This window comes from Maylandia zebra, linkage group LG4 (assembly GCF_041146795.1).
Source record: "Maylandia zebra isolate NMK-2024a linkage group LG4, Mzebra_GT3a, whole genome shotgun sequence".
NCBI lineage: Eukaryota > Metazoa > Chordata > Actinopteri > Cichliformes > Cichlidae > Maylandia > Maylandia zebra.
The window spans coordinates 30,134,903-30,157,591 of record NC_135170.1 but is presented as its reverse complement, the minus strand read 5'-3'; the positions used below and the strand labels follow the sequence as shown (position 1 = coordinate 30,157,591).

General features: G+C 39.7%; 1 protein-coding gene across 2 annotated transcripts in view; it reads right to left on the bottom strand.

The window, feature by feature from the left end:
- The window catches only part of lasp1 (LIM and SH3 protein 1), a 30,911-nt gene that overhangs the window by 5,757 nt on the left and 2,465 nt on the right, over positions 1 to 22,689 (bottom strand). The window contains exons 2-4 of one of the 2 annotated variants that reach the window (XM_023152534.3): positions 14,942 to 15,036; positions 8,977 to 9,061; positions 3,205 to 3,327 (exon numbers count right to left, since the gene is read on the bottom strand). In XM_023152534.3, coding sequence (XP_023008302.1) covers positions 3,205 to 3,327; positions 8,977 to 9,061; positions 14,942 to 15,036 — 303 coding nt within the window. The remainder of the gene's footprint in view (positions 1 to 3,204; positions 3,328 to 8,976; positions 9,062 to 14,941; positions 15,037 to 22,689) is intronic. The other variant, XM_004552361.3, reaches the window with a different exon arrangement.

Sequence of the window (22,689 nt, the reverse complement as noted above, 5' to 3'; positions counted from 1 at the left end):
ACACACCAAAAAAAAAAAAAAAAAAAAAAAAAAAAGAGCAGAGGAGGAGTACAGAGAACAAGTCACTCAAATCCCCGAGTCTTACACACTCGCTTGGAATGACAGAGCAAGACTCAAAAGGAACTACTGAGAGGAAAAGGAGAAGGGTGGGGTTGTATGACTAAGCATATGAAATGGAATCAAGTTTAAATTAAAGTACTACAGTCTCAAGTGTAAGTGAATAGAGAAAAAATGGATTTTTTTCATTCTGTAAGCCATACGCTGAGTTATAACTGAACAAAAACAAAAAAGCAGCACAATTAGATGTTTAGGCAGACTTTATGACCATTTCTCCAGCCAGTGCGACAAAGGCTGTGTTCAGTGTTTCAAAATCAAACAGGCAGCACTGATGAAACAGAAACTGAGTGACTGCTCTATTTAACCCGTCTCCTTATTACCAGACTGATAACAGACTTACTCAACAGTTCTTCGGTCAAGATTTACAACCCTGTATTCTGTTCCCGCTTATGCCCCGGCTCAAAGAGCCCACTGTGCTGCTGGCGTCAGTGAGGAGTGTATTCACCGACTGGATGGGACGACGGAGTGTTTGTGTAAGGACAGTGAAGCGAGTGACTGGGAGAACACAGTGGCTATTCTCAAGTGCAATATGCTAAGTGAGAGTGTGTGAGAGAGATTATTTTAGTTTGTTTTGAAGAAACAGGTTGAACAGATGGTGTGTTTGTGTGTGGATTTACAGGACTTGCCCTAGCTGCTGCTGAACTACCCCCGACCATCCCCCCTGATTCATCTCAATCTTTGCTGGTGGCAGGAAATATAGAAGGATGGACCGAGAGATGTGGCAAAGAGAAGGGCAAAACAGAGATGAGACTAGAAGAGGGTTTATTGCACTTTGTTTTTCAGTGTCCAGAGAAGAGAAATAAAAGACACTAATGTTCATCTGCAGTGGCTCCTTTATGATTGGCTGTGAATGACAAATTGATTGCAAGCAGAGGTCTCGTTTATCAGCTTCAACTAAAGCCACTTCACGATGCGCTTAAATCTATCCTTAAACAGTGAAATTGTGGCTTGTGTGCGCGCCCATAAACGCATATAATATATGTGTTTGTTTTCCTGCTTTGCTGACTTCCTTAATCTCCAACATGCAAGATCTTCATCACATGAAAACTGTAATTATCCATCACCCTCCACACCAATTATGCCATTAGCGAGGCCAGTGCAGAGCTCGGTATGTATGAAGAGGTGTCTTTGTTTTGTCAATTTGTTTCACATAGAAAGAAAGGTCTTTGCAGCTGACTTAAGCAGATTGGGGGACACAAGGTGAACAATATAAACATTTCTACATTCCTGTTGTGTATTTACAGAGAAATGGCAAATCAATCAATAACAGGGGCAGAGGGAGAGGAAAGTGAAGGTGATTGGACCCAATGAAAAGTGAATGGGAGAGAACTCCTTTACCATGTATAAAGAGCAAGTAAGAGGACAAAAAGATTTTAAAAGCAACAGTATACAAAAAAAATTGTAGAACTTGAGATCTTAATCTGGGGAAATTCTCTGAGGCTTGAGCTGGAGGAGGTGAGACCAATTAGGTAATGTAACAGAAAATGATGACAAAAAATGTGCCACGTTATTCTGGTGGCTTCCAAAGCTTTCATTTGAAGCATAATGACTAAGCTTTAAAGGAAATCAAGTTGTTTTTTTTTTGTTTGTTTTAAATAAAAAAATAAACCTTGGCTTTAATTTTTCACATTTTCTGCCACTTACTTTCTCTACTCTGCTTCATCTCCAGCACTCGCTAAAGGTCATGTAATACGTGTTTAAGGGCAAGTTATTACGCGCTGAGATTATTTCTAAAACAGTATCAAAACACTCATCTGAACAGAGATTGTAAAAATGCTAATAAAATAAAAATGTGTTGTTGTGATTACAGCCTGGCGTGGCACAGACAGCTGTCCCCTGGGATTTACAGTTGTTTTGCAGATGCCTGTTTTCAGGATTGGTGCTGTTGCTCCTTCCTCAATATAAATTGCTACATTTTTAACAAATTATTTGTTTTGCTTTCCTTGTACAATTTTCTAATTTCCCATGCTGCACTCAACAATCATGGCATGCTCAGTTGCCTAGCAATGCTTATCCATTAGTAAGAGACATTTTGATAAGCAGGCTGCCATATCTTAAACCAGCGGTCCCCAACCCCCGGGCCTCGGACCGGTACCGGTCCGTGAGTAGTTTGGTACCGGGCCGCGAGAGTTGAGGCTCAGGTGTGAAATGTATGGTTTTCAGGGTTTTTATCGGTTTTCAGTGTTATTTTGTTATCGTTTTTATCGTTAACTCTGTTTTCGTGGGTCTTTTCACGTGTGTTATGAATAAATCTTTTTTTTCGGTACTGGTACTAGTTTTATTTTGTTGTATTTATCCGCGACACCTTAAAGGCCGGTCCGTGAAAATATTGTCGGTCCGTGGCGCAAAAAAGGTTGGGGACCGCTGTCTTAAACCATAGATGACTAGATTAGATCAATAGATGCATATAAAGTGGTATTTATTTTAGTGTGACAGAAGATGAATAATTACGGGAGTTGTAACTGAAACTGGTAAGAGTAGATGACTGACCAACGTGGAGAACCTAGCGAGTTAAGTACCACAGTAGCTGTCTCAGTAGACTCCGAGTGTGGAAAACAATTCAGACTAAGTCAAGTGAACTTCGGAGTGGACTAACTGAGTCTGGTGGATTCTCAAGATTCTCAAAAGTCTTTAGACAACGAGGTAATGCAGAAATATTGATTTTTTTTTTTTTTAACCGTATTGGCTGATCTTAAATCTTATGTTGTGGTAGCCATTCACAGTGTCCTCACTCAATAACTGGACCCATTCCAAACATTTTGGTCCCAATTAAAAATTTACACCCAAAAGATTAAAAATGCCACCGCTTCCCTTTAAAGCAGTGAAATCAGTAAATCTTAAAGAACTGAAGAGCCGTTTGCAGAGTACTTCATGTAGACCAATCATTCTCCATAGAAGAAATCCTCAGTTCAATATTGGCAAAGAGATTATAGTCACACAGGGAAACTAATCAACACAGAGCAGACTGGCTTCATACCAGGCTGTCAGGGTGGGGGGGAAACGCAGAAAGAGCTCCAAATATTCAGTCTGCTTTATTATTAAGATGTTGAGAAATAAACAAACAAGTGGAGTGAATGGAGTACTTGCTTTGGTGACGCTTACATTGCTGATTTGGTCCTGCGTTTTCTTAATTCTTTGCATCTCTGGTGTGTCTGCGACCACGCTGAAACCCTTCCCTTTATTCTTCTCAAAATCCTCCCTGTAAAGAACCTGCACAACAAAACAGGATCGTGTTAGAAATAAAGGCAAGGTCAACACGCAAGGCAAATTACATGTAAAATGAATTATACATTGACATCAACAGTTTCAGTTTAGCGAGTCAACAAGGAAAATCCAGCAAATGCAGTGGAAATGGTTATTTATAGATGCAGTGACCTAGATTCTTTCAACAAATCATATTCAACATTTTGAGGATTCATAATGGAGACTTGGTATTTTCCTGCACCTCTGAAATCAATTTACAACTCATATATAATTGTAAAAAGTAACAAAAAATTAAAAATCGTGAAATAAAATTCTTGGTTTTGCTAATGTCAGTGCTGAGTTTTGCTGAACTAAAGCTTTGGGTTTATAAAATTCTTTGGAAGGAAGGAAGAAAATTCTTTTATTGGCAGCTCGATCACAGCTCAACCACAGCTCAACAACATGCGATGGACTAACATGATAATGTTGACAAGTCGTCTCTGGGAAACTGACATTCGTTTATATTTTGCATCTTCTTTTTTGGGTATTTCCATAAGAAGGCTAGCTGAAATTTAAACAAATGTACCAGATTCTACAACAACAGCAGCCCAAATCTACACACTGCCTCTGAGGCTGAAAATTCCCTTCACACCACACATGATTCGGGGCCCTGCATCTAGAGGAATATCTGAATATGGATTATTTTGTGATATGTTCTTGAGATGGACAAGATGTTTCACATTTTTTCCTTTTTTCAGTTTGATATGCACAGGAAAAGCACCCAAAAAATTACAGGACACAATTATCCGCAAACTGGATCAATCACATAAACTACTAATTATAGTTTTATGACCATTTAATTGTATTTGTTTACTTACATCTCTCACTATAAAGCATAAGCTTGACGACAATACAACAAAGTTGCTTTTGGCCTTTACTAGTCAAATTTTACGTTTTCTGCAAATTCAATAATCTTGTACGCATCAAATAGGCTCTCTGTTTGTGTTGTATGCACAAACTGAGTAGGGTTTGCCCTGCATATATTGCTTTGTCTTCTGTGGTGACGTTAACTTCCTGCCTGCTTGAGTGAGTGAAGGCCTTACATGCAGGACGTGGTAGTAACCATATATGGTTAAAATGAGAGGTACTGTGCAACAAACAGTGTCAGCGTGTGTGTGTGTGTGTGTGTGTGTGTTATTTTCCAGCCTTCCCACCCTATTCTGACCCTAAGGGGCAGAGAGGAGGAAACGTCCTGCCCATGTAACGTCAGATGGGAATCAGAAATTACAAAGCTCTCCCTCACTGCTACACCGTGGGTGATCACTCAAAGCCACAACCACATACACCACTTAACAAACCTGAAACAGGAAAACACGTTTTATTTCTGAACTAAAGCTGTAACACATTTTAGCGCTTCTCTGTGTCATCTTTTCTGAGAATTTTAGACTCCACCCCCCACACTGAAACTCTGTCCCTGCCTCCATGGTGACTGCACTGATTTCCTGCACTCCTCCAAGACTGAGGGCGCCTGCTTGCACAGTCCATTACCAGGAAACAAAGCTTCACCCTTGCATCCTCTCCCCCAGATATCCACATAATGCCTGACACTGCTCAATACAGTGACCAATCCTCCCTCTCATCTCCCGGAGCCTTGTGATGACACAATGTTACTGTGATTCACAGCTAATGTGCGCGAGTGCGTAGGTGATGCGCTGTAATTGGTCCATATCTGCCGTCACCCTCGGTGTGACGTCCACTGAGAAAATGAGGCAAAACTATAGCTGATCCTCGTTCAATGAGGAATTGTATACAGCTTTGAGGCATGCACACACAGATAAGAAGATTAATGTGACCTCGACCCATCTTTGTCCCTCATTCCTTGCTCTTCTCTGTTCAATATGTGATCCCCCTTATGTTTTTTTTTAATTTCTCAAGCCTGTCTCCTTTGTCTTTTGGGATCTATGCAACAGCTTCTTCTCCTCCAATCATACCTCTGCTTTCTTTCCCCACCCACACTCTGCTCTTGCTGTGCTCCTTTTTCATTCATTCATATTTTACTGCTTCAGCGGCAATAGTCAGTCATCCCATAGAGCTGGATCTTTTCCTCATTATAATCTTTCTCGTTGCTTCTATTTGCATTCCACCAGCCTTCCTTCCTAAGGGAATTTCACTTTTATCTCTTACTCTCTCACCACACACTCCTCCCTCTTTCTGGTTGGTGCCGTCCCGTCTCTTCTCATGTGCAATTCATAGCTCTTCCTCTCCTCCTTCCCAATTCGTTTCTCTCTAGTTTTTTTTCTCCTTTTCTGTCTTGTTTCTTTCTGTCTTCCCCCCACAAAGTCTAGTAATGAGGTGTGACAAACCCTGCTACCATAGCAATAAGGTTTCGTAGCAACGCAGTAGCGGCAGCGTGGTGGTGGTGAGGGGTTAGACAGTTACCGATCTCCACAAACAAACCTCCCCTCAACTTTAATTTGATGACACAGAAACACCTAAAAAGTGCCCTTAAAAACACAACTTTAGCTCAAAAGATTCAGCAGTTAACAGGATGTTTTTTCTTTAAGGGTGTCTGCTGAACTGACAGCACAATCAACCCCTTCAGCTAAAAAACACAAAAACGTCTGCACGGAGGTGACAACTTTGCTAAAGGGATTAAAAAAAAAAAAATCTTTTTGACAAATTTAAGGTTCATGTGTTTTTTTTCCCCCCTGTCACAAATCATATTTTCCTGTCCACTGTGACATTAAACTGCAAATGAGGAGTAATAAAAGTCACAACATCCCACACTACTCTTTGTCCATCTCAACCTCGATAAAACTGAAATTCCTGCCCCCAAAACTTCCACTGTGGAAGTCGGTGGTTAAACTGACCCGTCATCACCAGCAAAACTTTTCCTTTTAACTGAGAAAATCAAACCTTTACCGTCACCCAAAAACTTGGGTGTATACAGTTTTTTGTAGCTCACTTTTCACATGTACTTCTCAGTGGCCAGACTTCTCCTTATACAGCAGACCCGCGAAGACCTTATTCCTTGATCATTTTTCACATCCAGAGGCACTTCTAAGGTTGTTGCACCTAAATCTACAATTCATCAGTTCAGCTGACTCAGTGGTTCATTTTCAAACACCTGCTGAAAACTCGTTTTATATGGTAGCCTTTCTTTAAACATCGATTTATATCATAAATAAGAATTCATGCTTGAATGCATCTCTGCATTTACTGCATTTAAGGCACATTTCTGATGTTTGTGTTTCATTCAAATCATGAAGCATGTTATAACTGTTAAGAAATGCTATAGAAAAAAAAATGATTAAAATTCAGCCATGCACTAGCATTTATTATATGGATCTTATTGGATACAGTAAACAATTAGCATAACACTCTCTCAGTATTATGGAGTCTTTGTGGGGGCTGTTTGGATGCACAATCCATGTAGAAAAACACCATCTGTCCCTTGATTCCTCAGTCATCCCCCTCCCCATATGACCGCTATCCAAACCCCTATACTCTGCAAAACCCCCCGTCACATCCACACCCCACTCATCTCTAGTGTTTGACACAGACTTTTGGATAAGATATGGATATGCCCTGCCTGCCTCTCTGTACAGCGCTCTCTCTTCTACAACAAGCTGCAAAAACAAGCTTCTCCTTCAGGTTTCCTGGTGGATTGTGTGTCGTTTTCTTTCTCCAAAGTAAAGAGGCTTCAACAGCTGTACCTCTCACATAGTTTTTTCTAATTAGAGACTAAAACTGTGCTGAAAGATTTGTTCTAATCTTTGTGTACGTCTGAATTAATGTGTGTTGTTTTTTGTGTTTTTCTGTGCTTACTTTAGTGGACGTAGACAAGTTCCTGGAATTCTATTATACAAAGCCCAGACATCTTACTATTATTTGGAGAAGTGAAACTGAAAATGACAAATTTTAAGGCAGTGGAATGCCTACTATAACAAGTTTGTGGACAGAGATAATATTTTAAACTTACTCTATGATTTGACATCCAAAATTAACTGCAAGCAGTTCAGGAGGAAAACAGTCTTTAGCGAGCACAAATCTCCCCGACTCTCTATTCTGGCTTTCTCTTTTCTATTAAGGCAATAAGGAATGACCCAGTTAAGGAGGATATTTTGGTCAGTGGGGTTTCTTTTTTTTTTTTTTATAACATATTATAATTCATTTGGGTGTTTGTAATTTTAGCAACTGCAAGAACAACCATAGTGTTTTTTGTGGTTACAAATTAGACCAAGATAAGCTACTAATTGCAGAAAAATAGGAGCAGAGAAACTGGGTAGCTCAGTGAACCCTGAGTGTTGCTGTACAACAAGAAGTATTCAAACTGCATTAATAATTTGGTGTGGTTTTAAAAGTACAGGAATGTTGGCAAATTGTATCCACATCAATATGATACGCTATAAAAGCGCAAAAATGTAAGTCCATATAATCCAGTTTGTAACCATCATAAATGGTAAACAAAAGGCTATAACACATGAACACTGGTGAAGGGGAATCCTCAAACAAGCAGGATATTAAAAAAGGCCTAGATACTACACCTTATTTTCTCCCCGTTTACATCCTTCTACAAACACACTGAACACTTTTAACCTAGATGTTTGGAAACAACTGCACGGACAGCGTCCAATGCAACAGTTTGCCCTTCTTGAACCAACTCACTTTGTATACTGCTAAGCTAGCAGATTTTAGCATATTTGTTTTAGTAATTTACATTTGATATGAATAATTTGCAAAATAACTAGTAACCAAAGCTTCAACATAAAGGTAGTGGAATCAATTATCTTGCCCACTTTAAACACTGCCAAGTGGGTATCACTGCTAGAAAAAGTGAGGTTGACTATAGGTGTCAGCCTCCAGCCTAATTTACAAAAAAAGAAAAAGAATCAGCTAAATTTAAACTATTTAAAATAAGCAGTTAGTCTTTTGTTTAGTGGACATTCATGGGAGCATGTCAAACGCTGACACAATACGCTCATGCACCCACCCAGCTGTGGTGGAAGTGGACAATACACTAGACAGCAAAAAAAAAAAAAAAAAAAGATGTAAGGGAACAACAGAAACAGCGGTCAGAAAAAAGTGGGCAAATTGATGTGAACTTTGTTGTAGAGTGTTTTTTGACATGCACTGGATGGTGGGTATAATGAGGTCCTTGAGCAAATGAGCTTACATTCAGTATTACAGCCATAAATGTCGCAACGTCTTCTTGTCTAACAAGACTTTTTCTCTTCAAATCTCAATAAAGGGAAACTGAAATTCTTGCAAAACACATTTAAGCAAGGCCCCTTTTCATATGTTCCAGTCTGTACATCTTTTGATTATAAATGCTGAGTTGTTTCTGTTCTAGTTTGTCTCAGTTTTAGTTTGCATGACTATGGGCCTCCCAGCTTCAAATGTGTTACTTGTGTCAATTTCATGCTTGATTTCTCAGGGCTTTGTTTTAAAGCAGTGAGCATGCAGACGGACGCTAAAATGGAGCAAGACAGAATGTAATCTGAAAGCTGGTCGTGTTAGACTTACTACCAAGTTTAACCATCATTGAATTTTTAAATTAAGCATACTTTTCTACTGCCTCTTATGCACAAACACATGGCACAGTGTTATACTCGTATGTTGTACAGCTGAAGTTTAGTTCAGCAGTGAATATTATGGATATTCCCAATGGGTTACCTGGCTCTGTATCTTGCTCTGCTGTTTGAGGCGGAGGTTCTCTGGAGTGTCAGTCACACAGGTGAAGCTTGACTTGGGGTAGTGTCTGTAAAATAAACACAGAACGGCAGAGATTGTAAATACATAGTAGACACGCATAGGCAGCTGCCAGCTTCCACTGAGACTCTCACTGTGATGCTCAAGACTAGAAAAACAGCACAAGTCAAGCAGTGTGCAGTCTGTGGCCCCACTCTGGGGTCATTTGTTATTCAAGGTGGTCCTGAGGTTGAGTTAAGAGCCCCTGCATACAAAAAGCATGTCAGTATAACACACAACGCTCTGTCAGTGAGAGCCAAGGTACTCTGAGAAAGAGGAAACTAGGTGTGGGCTCAAGGTTGCAATGTTTTGTGGCGAACCATAGCAGGTGTGAAAAAAAACCCTGACACATATATGCACATATAGGCACACTAGAGGAACAGCATGCACCCAACACAGCAACAGAGTCAAAGAGATCATGGGCGAGTGTGAATGATGTCATAAGCAGCTCCTTTCAGCAAACCGCAAAGGGACCATTTTTTCCCCCCTCAACTGATTCTGGGAATCTTCTTGGCAGTCTCAGATCCGTAACAACCATCGGAACTCCAGCTGCTTAGGAGAAAATGCTCTGTTTGGAAAACATACAGCAAATATAAATACTGTTTTGGTCAGCATAAGCATGCTCACATGCAGCACACCAAGCAAAAGCTGTTCATTACATACTTACATAATGACTGCATGAACTGCAATCACTAGTTAATGTGTGCATTTGCGTGTATATGTGGCATAACTCAGTGTTTTTATACACTGGAGGCTTCTGAGTACAAGTAGCCTTCAGGTCCACAAATAATTGTGCCTGCCAGTTCAGTGTGGTCCTTAAGGCTGCAAAAGAACATGGCAGTAGTCCAGCAGGAGCGGAAGAGCCCAAACAGCTTATCTAACTGCTCATATGAACTGAAGTTCCCAGCCTGCCTCTTAGCACTGGGTGACCTCAAAAAATCTTTAACCAGTCTTCATGCCTCTGGGTAACCCACTTAGGCAATATGTTTACGGTTTCCTTGACAACAGCTAATTACAGCATACACCAGCTAATTTTAAAAAGGGACAATTTTGGAGAACGGGAAGTAGAAAAAAAGTAGTCAGATCTGGACAACAGCAGAAACTGGAACTGGAATTTCAACCCAAACAGCGTTTCTGTGTCCATCTACACACAGAGGTATACGGCTCTCAATTTCCTGAAGCAACATTTATCTACACATTTAGATGTAGTGGTTTGCTATCCTAGCACCTAAGGCGAGGTGAGCTAATCAAATCATGCAAATTAAAGTACACTTTCACTGCTCTCGGACATATAGTGATAAAAGCAAAAAGGCATTTTCCTATAGAAGCGCACTAACCTCGTTTGTTTATCGTACACAAGCAACTCACAGCTGAGTGCATACATTAATTACCACATTAAATCCTAAATTAAGGAGCAAAAAAAACCCTTGTGGTCTAAAGGGAAAAAAGGCCATGGTACTATTGCTCTAATTTTTTTTTATCCATCAACAACGTTACAGATCCTTGACCCTATATAAATAATTTTTAAAGAATCTGTCCTTTTAATAGCAGTACTTTGTACATACTAGCAATTTTCTGTGAGTATGCTAGTTGCACTGACAAATGCCTATTTGTATGGAGAAAATTTTTTCAAACTGGCTGCTATCAAGCATCCCTACAGGTCATTTTACAAGCAATCTATCCCTTAAATTTGTCCGGGTATGTGTGCCTTTATCAAAGCTGGGAAACTAATATGTGCTTTTTGTTTCTAAAGCTGGGCGTGTCTAGTTTGCAACTGATCTGTGTTAACTGTGTTTATGTCACCTTTGTATCTGTAAACTGTTGCACTCAAGGGCTATTAAATTTCAGATACAAGCTTAGTGACTCAGTGAGATCTGAGAGGTGTGTGTGTGTGTGTGTGTGTGTGTCTTTCTGTCGGTGTGTATAACCAAGCTTATGATTCTGTGCAAGTTTGAGGCTATGAATGAGTCAAAAGAACACTCATCTGTCTGTCAGCTTGTATAACAAGGTAATAAGTCGCAAACGGAAAGGGGTGACACATGCACAAATGCTAAACAGGGAGTGATCAAAATGGAGGGGAGTGGGGTAGTCAGGAGGCCACGCATGTGTAATCACACACACACACACTCAAGCTGCCTACTGTGATGGAGGAGAGGCCTGTTTGAATAGTGGAACCAGGAGATGCTGTGGCCAGCTTGACCCTGTGAGACCTGGAAAGGTTGTAATGAATCATTCAGCAAGAACATTTCATCTACATTTACACAGCATCCTACTCAACAAGTTCAATGCGTAACTGAGGGGCAGCTAACTGTGAAATCTGAACAGCAGCCTCACAAAAATACACACACAAACACACACACAGTTGCACTATGTGCAACAGATAACAGTCTCTTTGTCAGTCAGCTTCCAGCATAAAAATAAATCAACTTGAGTTATCTTGTGACAATGGACAATAGAGTTAGACAATAAATCAGATTTTAATATCAATTACATTTTTTTCCGCATCAATTATGAACTCAAAATAATCTGCTTAAAAGGATTACTCGTTTGCATCCATTTTAGCCACGAAGCTCTCATTTCTACCCGGTGCTCGACCGTGGCCCAGGACTTTCTTCACCCCCATCTGTACCCGGAAACATTCAAACAGTGGAGGTGAGCCAACAAAGACTAGAGGTGCTATTGTGAGCCAGAGTCAAAAGACACAATCATCAAAACCTAACTAAAAAGAACAGTTTTCAAGTGCAATATGATTTGGACTGTCATACTGACCAAAATAATAGTAATTATTATTTTTACTATAATCAGCTACAGTGTGACAATCAAGGGGATTTTTAAAGAACTTGTTGTTACATTTGTACATTAATTCCACACTATCACTATTATTATTATTGTTATTATTATTATTACTACATTAATGCAAAATTTAATGTGATAAATTTCTAACTGACACTTAGAACATAAGTTTGCAACTCTGCCCTCTTTGGAATGAATGAGCTTGTAGTGCTTATTAAACGTTTCCTTTTGAAGAGTTCCTCTCAAACTCTTTGAGGCACTGATAGTGTGTGCTTGGCTGTGTGTGTTTGGGGGGACAGCATGGTGAAAAGCAAAGAGGGTGTGCTGTTTTATGCACATAAAAATGTAGACACAGATACTAGATACATATAAGCCCAAAGAATATGGGGGAAAGTAACAAGAGCCAGACAAATGGAGGCCTTACAGTTGTTGAGCTAATATACACCCACTTATAGTCAAGAGTTACAGTAATCTAAATCGCTCATTTTATGTAAACACAGTATGTATATTATGGAGGGTGGTTATTGGTTATGAGCGATCTCATGAGGGTGGCCAGAGGAAGTAAGGAAATTGCATTGTAAAAATAACAGTAAATCAAGGAATCATGAGATGCTATAACAACACTGTGTGATGCTCAAATGAATATCACATCAGCCATTAAGGTAGTATCCTATTATTTGGCTCCTTTAGTCTCTGGGGGGAATAATGAATTATCCTCTCTACTTATCCTCCTAATCTCCCACCACTTCTAACTATCTAACCAGAGATTCTCAGGGAGGAGGTGGATGGGAATACAGAGAAAATAAACAGCGCCTATATCACTTACTAAGTACAAATATAGAGGAGTAATGATAAAGTCGTTATCCCACAGAATAATAACAGGGGATGCGAGCTGCATTCCTTTCTTGAAGTAGCAGCAAGCTCTTCCACTGATGATATTTACTCAAACAAGGCTGTTTTAAACAAACGGAAAGAGGCATAATAAACAGGCTCTGAAGGGCCTCCCTGCCTTACCAAGGGAACATCGGAAGCAGAAATTGGGAAAAGAAGAGGCCATTTTAATTTTTAGTAAACAAATGGGATAGTAGGATGAGATGTCACCTGCTGTAGGAGGCCAACAAGCTAAATATAAATGTGAATGGAAGTAGTGATAAGAGTCTGAGTTACACACTAAAACAAGAACAGATGTTTTACGACTAATAACAGTCATTAACATTACCACATATTATCATCATATATAAGCTTATAATTAGGCCTATAAACAGGTGTTTACACTCATTGTGGCATAATTAGACCTCAGCTGAAATCAAGCCAACAGGGAAAGTCAGAGGAGGCACAGTTGTACGAGTATACAGCACCTGTATGGCTTTATTTTAATTGTATTTTAATTGTTCTGCTTACATGGCAGTTTTGATTTATATACAGGGACAACAAAAATGCAGAGACGATGTAAATGTTTCAGTAGGAAAAGCTCAAGTATTAACTGTTAAACATCAGAGGTTCAATTCAATTTGGTTGGCTCAGTTTCAAAGTCCACTATAGCTTGGAGCTATTGTTTGTTGCAGTAAGACCTTTGCTTCTCCAGTTAAAAAAGGTCAAAATATGATGATAGATACACGTGTCTACTGTATAAACTGGCTGACCTACACAGCAGTTTAACCCAGAAATGATTTGCATTTAAAGGCAGGTTTTGCTTATCACATTTGGCAGTTAATCATTTCTAACTCGCTTTCTCAGGTTAAATTGCAGCTTCCCAAGCAGTTAGACATATTCCAACTTCAGAGAAAAAAGGGAATCAGATTCAGATCAATGAACAGAAAGACAAGGAAACTTTTTTTTTTTTTTTTTTTTTTTTTAAATGGCCACACCAAGCTGCCATCACCTGTATTACCGGACAGGGCACATGGTTGTTAGAAGCTTATGTGGAAATTAAAAAAAAAAAAAAAAAAAAACATGCACAGGCAACAACTTTTAGCAGCCAAATACACTGAGAAGAAAAATGTGGTTTCAAAACAAAAATGAAACCGTAACATTTAGACTTTTCCTTAGCATTTGTATGTTTCTACCAGTCGATCAAGTTAGACTCTACACTCCTGTCTGTTTGGACTGTGCAGTTCTAATCAAATGAGCAAATCAGTTCAACACTTGGTTTTCTTATCTCAGTTTCTTTTTTTAAAAGGGGTGGGGCAGGGAATTTCTCAAATGCCTTTCTTACTCTGTTTCTGCACCAATACGCACCATGACATGAAACATACGACATGTTCGTGTCCCTCCAGCTGCTCGAGAGATACTGCAAAGTCCTTCTGGCTTGACAGTCATCTTGAAACCTCTGGCACTTACTTGCAGTTACTTTGAAGCATTTAACTCTGGAATGGCTATATTATAATGTCAATGTACACCCCCAAAAACCCCAACGAACAAAGGTTTTAATCACAAAGGAAGCTAAATCCTACATGTCACTGCTGACAATAACAAGCATACTACTTCTATTTTCACACTGAAGTTGAAAGTGACAATGGTAGCATGTTGTCTTGAGTCATTTCCTCAACAATAAAATGGCAGTTCAGCAAAAGAGCTTGTCAGAACATGAAGCCACGCCTCCTGCCTTCATTCCCTCTCTGAACTTCCACTCAAGCTCTCACAAACACACACAGAGGAGAAGAAAATCATTATAAGTAATGAGAGAGGGGAATTCCACAAATTCCTGATGAGCCTTTAGTGCTTAAGCGTGAGCAGACATGGTAGTTTTCAGTGTCCGCCTGTGTCACTGTAGAGGAACTTCAGGAATTTCCTTTGTTGATACCCCCCCCTTCCCTACCGAGGAGAAGGGAGGGAGGCACTTTCCCACACCACATCGAGGCGTTTTCTCTGAAGGGGGAGCTGGAATAGTTACAGATAACCGGCAAGGGAGGGAAAGAGGGGCCTTAGTTGGGTCGCAGCACACACACACACACACAAACAGAGTCCCATTTCAGGCTGTGGACAAATTAAACACTGCTGTCACTCTGTCTTAGGGATGCAAGCTGAATTGCTTGAGTGCAAAACATGAGACATGTTCACTGACACACACAAAGTGATTAACTTAGGGACAACTTACGCATTGCAGTATGGTCTCTTCTCGAAGCCTTTGTAATTCTTCATGTTTAAAGTCATTTTGCAGACCTCGCAGCTGAAGCATCCTTTATGCCAATACTGTCAAAACAGAGAGGACAATAAGTTAAGCAAGGAGAGTTCGATTTATTTTACTTGTATACAAAGAGACGCTGATACATCAGCAAACAGAGGGAAGTGAAATGACAGAGTTAGGACAACTGTTAGGTCTGCGTCAGCTGGCACTGAAGAGTCAGAAACAAAACAACTTCTCCTTTGCTACCAAACTGTATTTGCTATTTATAAGCAGGTCTCGATACTCTTGTGTGAGCGAAAAAAGGATAGCTGTACAGTTTATGTGTTTATTTTCTTGTGGTCACAAATTTTCCCACCTTTACCATAAGCTATGAGGTTAAGTGCAAAGAAAGCAGCGATATACTTGCTACAGAGACTCTGCTTGGTGTGCAGGCCACTCTTCGACTCCCCTACCATTGTCACAAGATGTTGTGCCTCCATCTCCCTAGCCACCCTTTCTCCCTTCCTACCACCCACTCGCCCTCATGCCTCCTCTTCTTCACTGGGCTGATTTGCAGCCTGAAGATTCAGAGAGAGGGACTGAAGATTGGAGAAAACCGAGAGGAGGGAGGAAACATCAGAATCAGAATGGGTTTATTGCCAGATGTTGAGGTTTACAACATTAGGAAATTGCTGTAAGGAGTAAGGAGCTGGAGAAAGCAAGAGGAAGGGAGCATGTTTGGGAGGGGTGGGCAAGAGAAAGAAAACGCCAGACAGTGAAGCAATGATCTGGCTGTTCCTGCTATCATCAAGGGAATGAAGGGGGGAGTGCAGAGACATGAAGAGAGAGAGAGAGAGAAAGAGTGAGTCCTTATTAACATGGCCTTGAGGCGCTTTGCCCTCCCTCTCTTTCTTTCACCTACTCTTTATCACTTTCTACACCAACTGCCCATACACTAAACACTAGTCTTCCAAACAAACAACAAGGAAAAGATGATTCAAAGCAGAGGATAAAACCACAGAAGCATATGGAAATACAACATCAGGTTCTGTTGTGTGCAGTGCAATTTGATGTGTTACAGGGTGCTTGGAATAAATCACTATGATGTTGAGGGTTATTGCATATGTACGCTGTAGATCGACAATGCAATCCTGGCACTATTATGAGTGGAAACATGCAGCACAATGGAGGCTTCAGAAATTATCAAATCAAAAGATATGGCTTCAGGTTGATTTTGAGATCAACTTTTGTTCTGTCTGGATGTTAACAGCCCACCCAGAGAGGTGTGTACTGACAACAAGCAAGTGTATGAATGTGTTTGGCATGGGTGTTTGTAGCTGGGGGTAAGCAATACTGTACTGAGGCATACAAAAGAAGCAGCACACAGTGGAAATCAGGCCTCGGCTCTCCTCAGCGGAGCTGTGATCCACAGCCAAACACACTGTGCCAAGCCTTCGAATGCAAACTCTTTATCCCACTACAACCCAGCTGAAGCCTGGGGGAACTGCAGATGGACACATGTTACTTTTTCCTGCTCTTCCTTCTTCTGTCTAGAACTACAATGGCAAATCCCTTCACAAACAACAGCATACTGCAAGCAGATTCCATTTCCTATAGCTTCAGCTGATCTGCAGCTGTGCTGGCAGCCATCTTTGCAGGTTGATCTACTTCCAACGCAGCAGCCCAGTATCATAGTCACTATTAATTAGTCTCTATTATTATCCCTTCCAAAATCCCCCAATTCTTTAATAATAAACTAGTAATAAATTATCCATGTGGAGCCTAAATAGACAAGTGTAAATGAAAATTCTGTTGAGTCACACACGTGAGCGGAGCATGGACCTTGATACTCCCGTTGTTTCCTAGAATAAATATTGACCTTGAGAACAAGTTTGCTGAACTCATCTGTTTAGCAAACTATCCCTAAGTCTTGCCCAACCTGCTAACCCAGATTCCACCATGGCAACCCTCATCAAGCGAGACCTTTGCTTGGACAACATGACCCTCTCGGGTGGCAGACACCCTACTCAGGCAGTTCAAAGCAAACAGTCTCTTCAACTGATCTAATCACTTGCAGACGACTCTAAACAGGTGCCGAAATGCACCGAGGAAACAAAGCCTTTTGAAGAGGGGAAATTATACAGCTCCAGCAAGATCTAAATATTCAAATTTATAGCCTAAACATCATGGACAGAGTAAAGGACCACCAATGACACTTTAAGTGCTTAGTATGCATTTAGCCTACTGCCCACAGCAGACATATCTTTAGGCGTAGCAGTGGCCATAGATGACATCATTGTGGTCACTCAACACCAATATGTGATACAATGCAAATATCAGCCACTCATCTTAGTGTAATCTGAACATTCTGAGTAATGGTATGATATATGAACACACTCTTTATATATTGACTTTACTTGGGTAGTTCACCTAGTTACAATGACACTCCTCCAAGTGTGTTTGGTTATTTTTTTCCCCCATCTATCTGAGAGAACAGAGTGATTGATTTACTAGTGGAAAACCCCCTCTTTATTTGGAAATGTGTCACCTGCCAACTGTGGCTGGGCATTTTATGCATTTAAAAAAAAAAAAAAAAAAAAAAATACTAGTTGATATTCTTCCACAACTATTTAACTTCGAAGTTCCCCAACTATCCCAAAGGCAGATTTGGAGCATGATAACGTTACCTGGTACATTTCATGCTGGATTAAGTTCTCTCTTACTGCTGAGTTTTTTTATTTCCTCTGAAGTCAAATGTCAGAATTGGAAGTGACATCATGCCTGAGCTGACTAAGTTTCAGTGGTATTGTTAGAAAAGCAAGGAAAACAGGATTTGTTTTGTTTCTAGAAATCTATCCCTGGCAATACAGTGCAACACTGTTTTTGTGGGATTAAAGACTACTGACATACATTCAAAGGTAGAGCCAGGTAGGTTCTCTGTGAATGGCGTATTTATCATGTCACAAAAACACTGCGTCTAAGTTTAATTCCTGTATTATTTTGGTAATGTGCATCCAACCAGACACTGGTTAAAAGAACATTTGTATTTTAGACAAAAAGTAGATATATACTGAGGTGAAAATATTATAATGTTTTACAACTGAAATATCATGGTCATCCCTGGTCCTAACCAGCTAAACCAAGGCCTTCCCTATCTGCTGGGTGACCAGTGGCTCTCGACACTAGTACACCAACCTCCATCTCCACCATGCTGGACTGCAGCTTTTTACATGACCTGGAGAGCTACTCTAAACAAGAAACTGCAGCAGGTGCAAAACTGCTTCAGGTACTGCTATGTCACGCTTGCTGAACAAGGACTAGTGTTGGTAATGGTAGTGGCATTGAACAGCAGGATTAAAGACTCACTGGGAGGCAACTGATAAGATCCCTTTTGCAAAAACCCATACATGCACATAGCACCATGGGTGAACCCTCAACTCTACCCTGCCTTCTTAAACCCACCAACAAACTGCTATCACCTATCTATGAAAAGATGAGTAGGTAGCAGTCAGAAAGAAATGGACAAACAAAAATATGTGAATGAGAGAAACATTCCAGCCATGTGTTAGCGAGGTCATCCTGCAGTTAGCCCTGTCCAGCTCCAGGAAAACCTGGCTCTTGGGTGCCAAGACAGGATCTGGCAGTCAGCTGTAAAATGAGGACACTGCAGAACTAGAGCCCTAGAAATAAAACACCATTTTTAAAAAAAATGCTCCGTCTCCCTGCATCAGCACAGCTCAAGGGCAGTTGTGTATGTACGCCTGTGTCTGTGTGTGCGTGAGAATTAACCCTGTCGGTGGATGTGTGTATTACTGTATGTAGGTTATATGTGTTAATGCATGATGTATTTGTGTCAGTGTGGACCCAACGATCGAGCCAAGAGCCGAGACGTTCACTCAGCCTCACAGCATCCTCTCAGTAAGAGTCAAATACAAATGGACCAAGTAAAATCCCATGTAGATGTATGGAAGGTCAGTAACCCTTTAAACACACAGTCTATGCAGACAAATCAGGAGGAAACTTACTGAGAGTCTGACCAGATGCATATAATAACATACTAAAAATATTCTGATAGAAGTGCCCGGCTTAAAGCATTAAGCAACCCCAGGCCTGTTGTGCCAACCACTTCTGATTTCACATTTAGCACATAATTAGGGCAGATTACTCACTCACCATGGTCCAATAGTAAACCAAACAAAACCAAATGACTGCTTTCAATAGATTTCAATAGAAATATTGGTTGGAAACACCATTTGGGCACCTCCTAAGTGACACTAAAGCAGACACATTTTCAAGGGCTTGGCTGGTGTTACTTTCCCCATTTGATTAATTGACAGTCTCATTATCACTTTAACACAAAAACAGTTTCATTACTATCTATGTTCCACATTAAGTGAATATGCATGTTTCCGTCCTCTGTTAATCACCATATTAGACATGAGAGGAATTTAGTGCACCCAAGGATGTCTCCTGGTACCATAATGAAATATTTCCCTACCTATGGCTAAATATCCAGAAATTAAACTTCAGTACAGACAATTTGGGAAGTGGTATAGTTTGAAACATGCTGTGAGGGCTGTTTGTCTCCAACAGTGGCCAAAACCAACACACCACACACCACAGTGCACAGCAGCTCTGCGAGTGTGAATGATTAGTCTTCCACAAGATAGCACATGCCTAAAGACAAAGTTCACACATCTGGCTGGTGCTATTATAGGAAACTAACGAATTAATGTAGGCAGGTTAATTATTAGCCCAAATGATACCATTAATTTTTACCCAGGCCCAGGGCATTGCTGCTGTCCAGCAGGCAGACTGTGATTTGACAGGCTATGCCCCAGTATGCTATTAACTTTTCAAACTACACCAGACTAATGTGTAACATACACATATTTCTGTGTGGGAAACAAAACTACAGAAAAGACAAGAGACAGAGTTGATAAGAAATGCCAAAACACTTCTGCTTAAGTGTAAATAATCTGCATATAAACTCTCTAATCATGTGAAATGTGCGAAATTTTGTGTGATTTGTTGAGGGTAAAAGGTTCTTTACATTTATATTAGAAGAAAAAAGATGCTTTCATTAATAATAATTATATCCACTAGTTTTTAATTTCCTGCAGCAGACATTTGTATATCATTAACTTTCTCTAACCTAAGATTCTTAGATAGGTCATTTAGATTTTTGTAAAACACTTAGTGGCATCTATCTATTTGAATACATGCAGGAATTTATCAATGTTGTCCCTTGGTGCAGACAAAAATAAACAATATATGTTGGCTAATGTTCACAAGAAACTCAAAAATGCTGAAAATCACATGGCCAGGTATTCTTTTTGAATTTTGCTATGTACCATGAACAGATATTTCCATGTTTTTTTCAGGTTCAAGAAAATTCATGAACCTGAAGAACCCAGGTGAGCTGGTATGGAAAAAGCCAGAACATACTTCTTCGCATTCCTTTAAAATCATTTTGGTCAATAATTTGACCAAAAAGCAGCTGAAATCTTGTTTTTTTGTTCAGAATGCAATCATGATCAAGTCATCAGATGTACGGGAAAACTATTTTTCCCTCTTTTTTCCCCAATCCCTTCTAAAGGAAAATCAAAAATATGAACAAAAATTGTGGCCCAAGAATCAAGATGTAAACCCCTATAGTCAAGAAATGTGTGCAGGTACAAATAAGCATGTAATAGTTTGGGAAAACAAACCCCACATGTGCACTGGCTTCTTCACACCAAGCAGAAGTACCTGGCCACTTGATGTCGAGTCAACACCTCAGGCGATTGTGAGTTTAATGCGTGTTTGTGACTCTGAGTCATCAAAGAGATGTGACTGGTGGCAGTGGCTGCACAGAGTCCTCAACTCTTGTGACATTTGGATAACATGAATCAGCTCTCAAAATAATCTTTCTAAATATAGGCAAAGGCAGCAGACAGGTTCCTCTGAAACTAAGGTAAGGAGCAAAAATTGGAGCAAGAATAACAGAGTGAAAATACAGACATTACTTTACCTTTAAGATTTTTTTTTTAAACCTACACAACATTGTGTAGCTTTTGCAGAATTACAAATTTGCATAAGACTAACCTACAAACAGTAAGGTGTTTAATGTTAGAAGTAGGGAGACTATTCTGCAAGCCAGAAAATTGTTATTGTGATTTTTAATAGGAGCAATTTATAAATTATAAACCACATTTCGGTACATAAGAAGAGTTTATATCACGCTTAAGTATAAACTGTACAGAGCACCTCAATTTGAACAACATTACCATTAACCAGATTTCTAACAACTTCCAGGGATTGAAAGGGAGCAGTACAACTGAAGCTCCCATCTTAGACACTATTGTTCCACAGCAGAGGAATTACACACTAACCACATTGTTAACAATGACAGTAAAAAAAAAATGGGACACAAGTTAGCCATAACTCTAAAAGATTGGTTAGAGAGCAACAAAACATGTCAGATGCGAAGTTATAAACCAGACATTAAGAAAGAAATTGCTCTTTTTTTTGAAACGACCAGATTGTTGATGAAAACAGCAGTTCTTCCAAGCAGATAACAGGTGGTGTTGGTCTACTGCTGTAAATGTTTATGTTTAGCATATTAGTTTGGACCCAAGTTACCTTATTAAAAAACTAAAGTCACACTATAACATTAACTGAGCAGAGACTGTGGTAGATCTGTTTTTTCAATGGAGACTGGTCGCTTTTACAAGCACAGCGCCTTCAGTTCCTCGTTTGAAAGAGGTGTCTAATGGTGGATAAAGCAGTAAAAAACTTCTAAATATAGCATACATAAAAGCAGTATTGATTTTTCAGGAGGATAAATGCAATTTGGTGTGGACTCCATCCACAGCAGTATGTTGGTTAGCTTCTGAGCCGTTAACCATCATTGTAGGTAACACACAGACTGTGGATCAGGTCCTCAAACAGTCCCACTTCAAAGAAATCAAAACGTGTCATTGGGAAACTGCCTGCTTTTATGAACAAACTATGAAATGTTTATGAAATGTCAGTTTTAATTAGAGTGACTACAGTATTGCATGTCTATATTTACTTATATGAATAAAGAGATATCCATAGCATCATATATTGCCATGTACAAATATTAAGACATGATATTTGTTCAATTTTCCCCAGTTTGCGAAAACACTATTCTCACAGTTTAAATATGTGAAATCATTTAAACATAAAATAACAAATAAAAAGCACTTATAAAGCACATACAATGCTATTTCTTCTTTGTTTGCGCCATAAAAGTTTTCCATTTCATTTTCATATAAATAAAGTTCCCATCTGGCTTTGGCTAATCTGTATATCTTCTGGCTTTCTGTCAAAAGGTTGCTTGTTCAGAGTTAGGCTGAGACTTACCTACTAAACTTGATACAATGTGGGAGATAACTGGTTGCATAAAAGCTGTGTCTGACATGCTTCAACAAATAAATTCCAAAGAACAATCAAAATATGTTGACCCAACTAACAGGCTCACAAGCCAAACATGTCGAAGTAGTGCATGTTTTACATACTTAATAAAACACAAGCCGTCATAACGCACACTCTCACAATATTTACATACATTTGAAAAAGCTTTAAACTTCAGAACTAATTAACCAGTTCAGCTAGTTTGTGAACACAACCACACATACGTCACAGTTAATTATTAATGAACCCCCTTAAAGATGTTCAAGAACTTTCATTTCACCTGTGGGTGGGAATAGTTTGCATATTTCAGTCATACA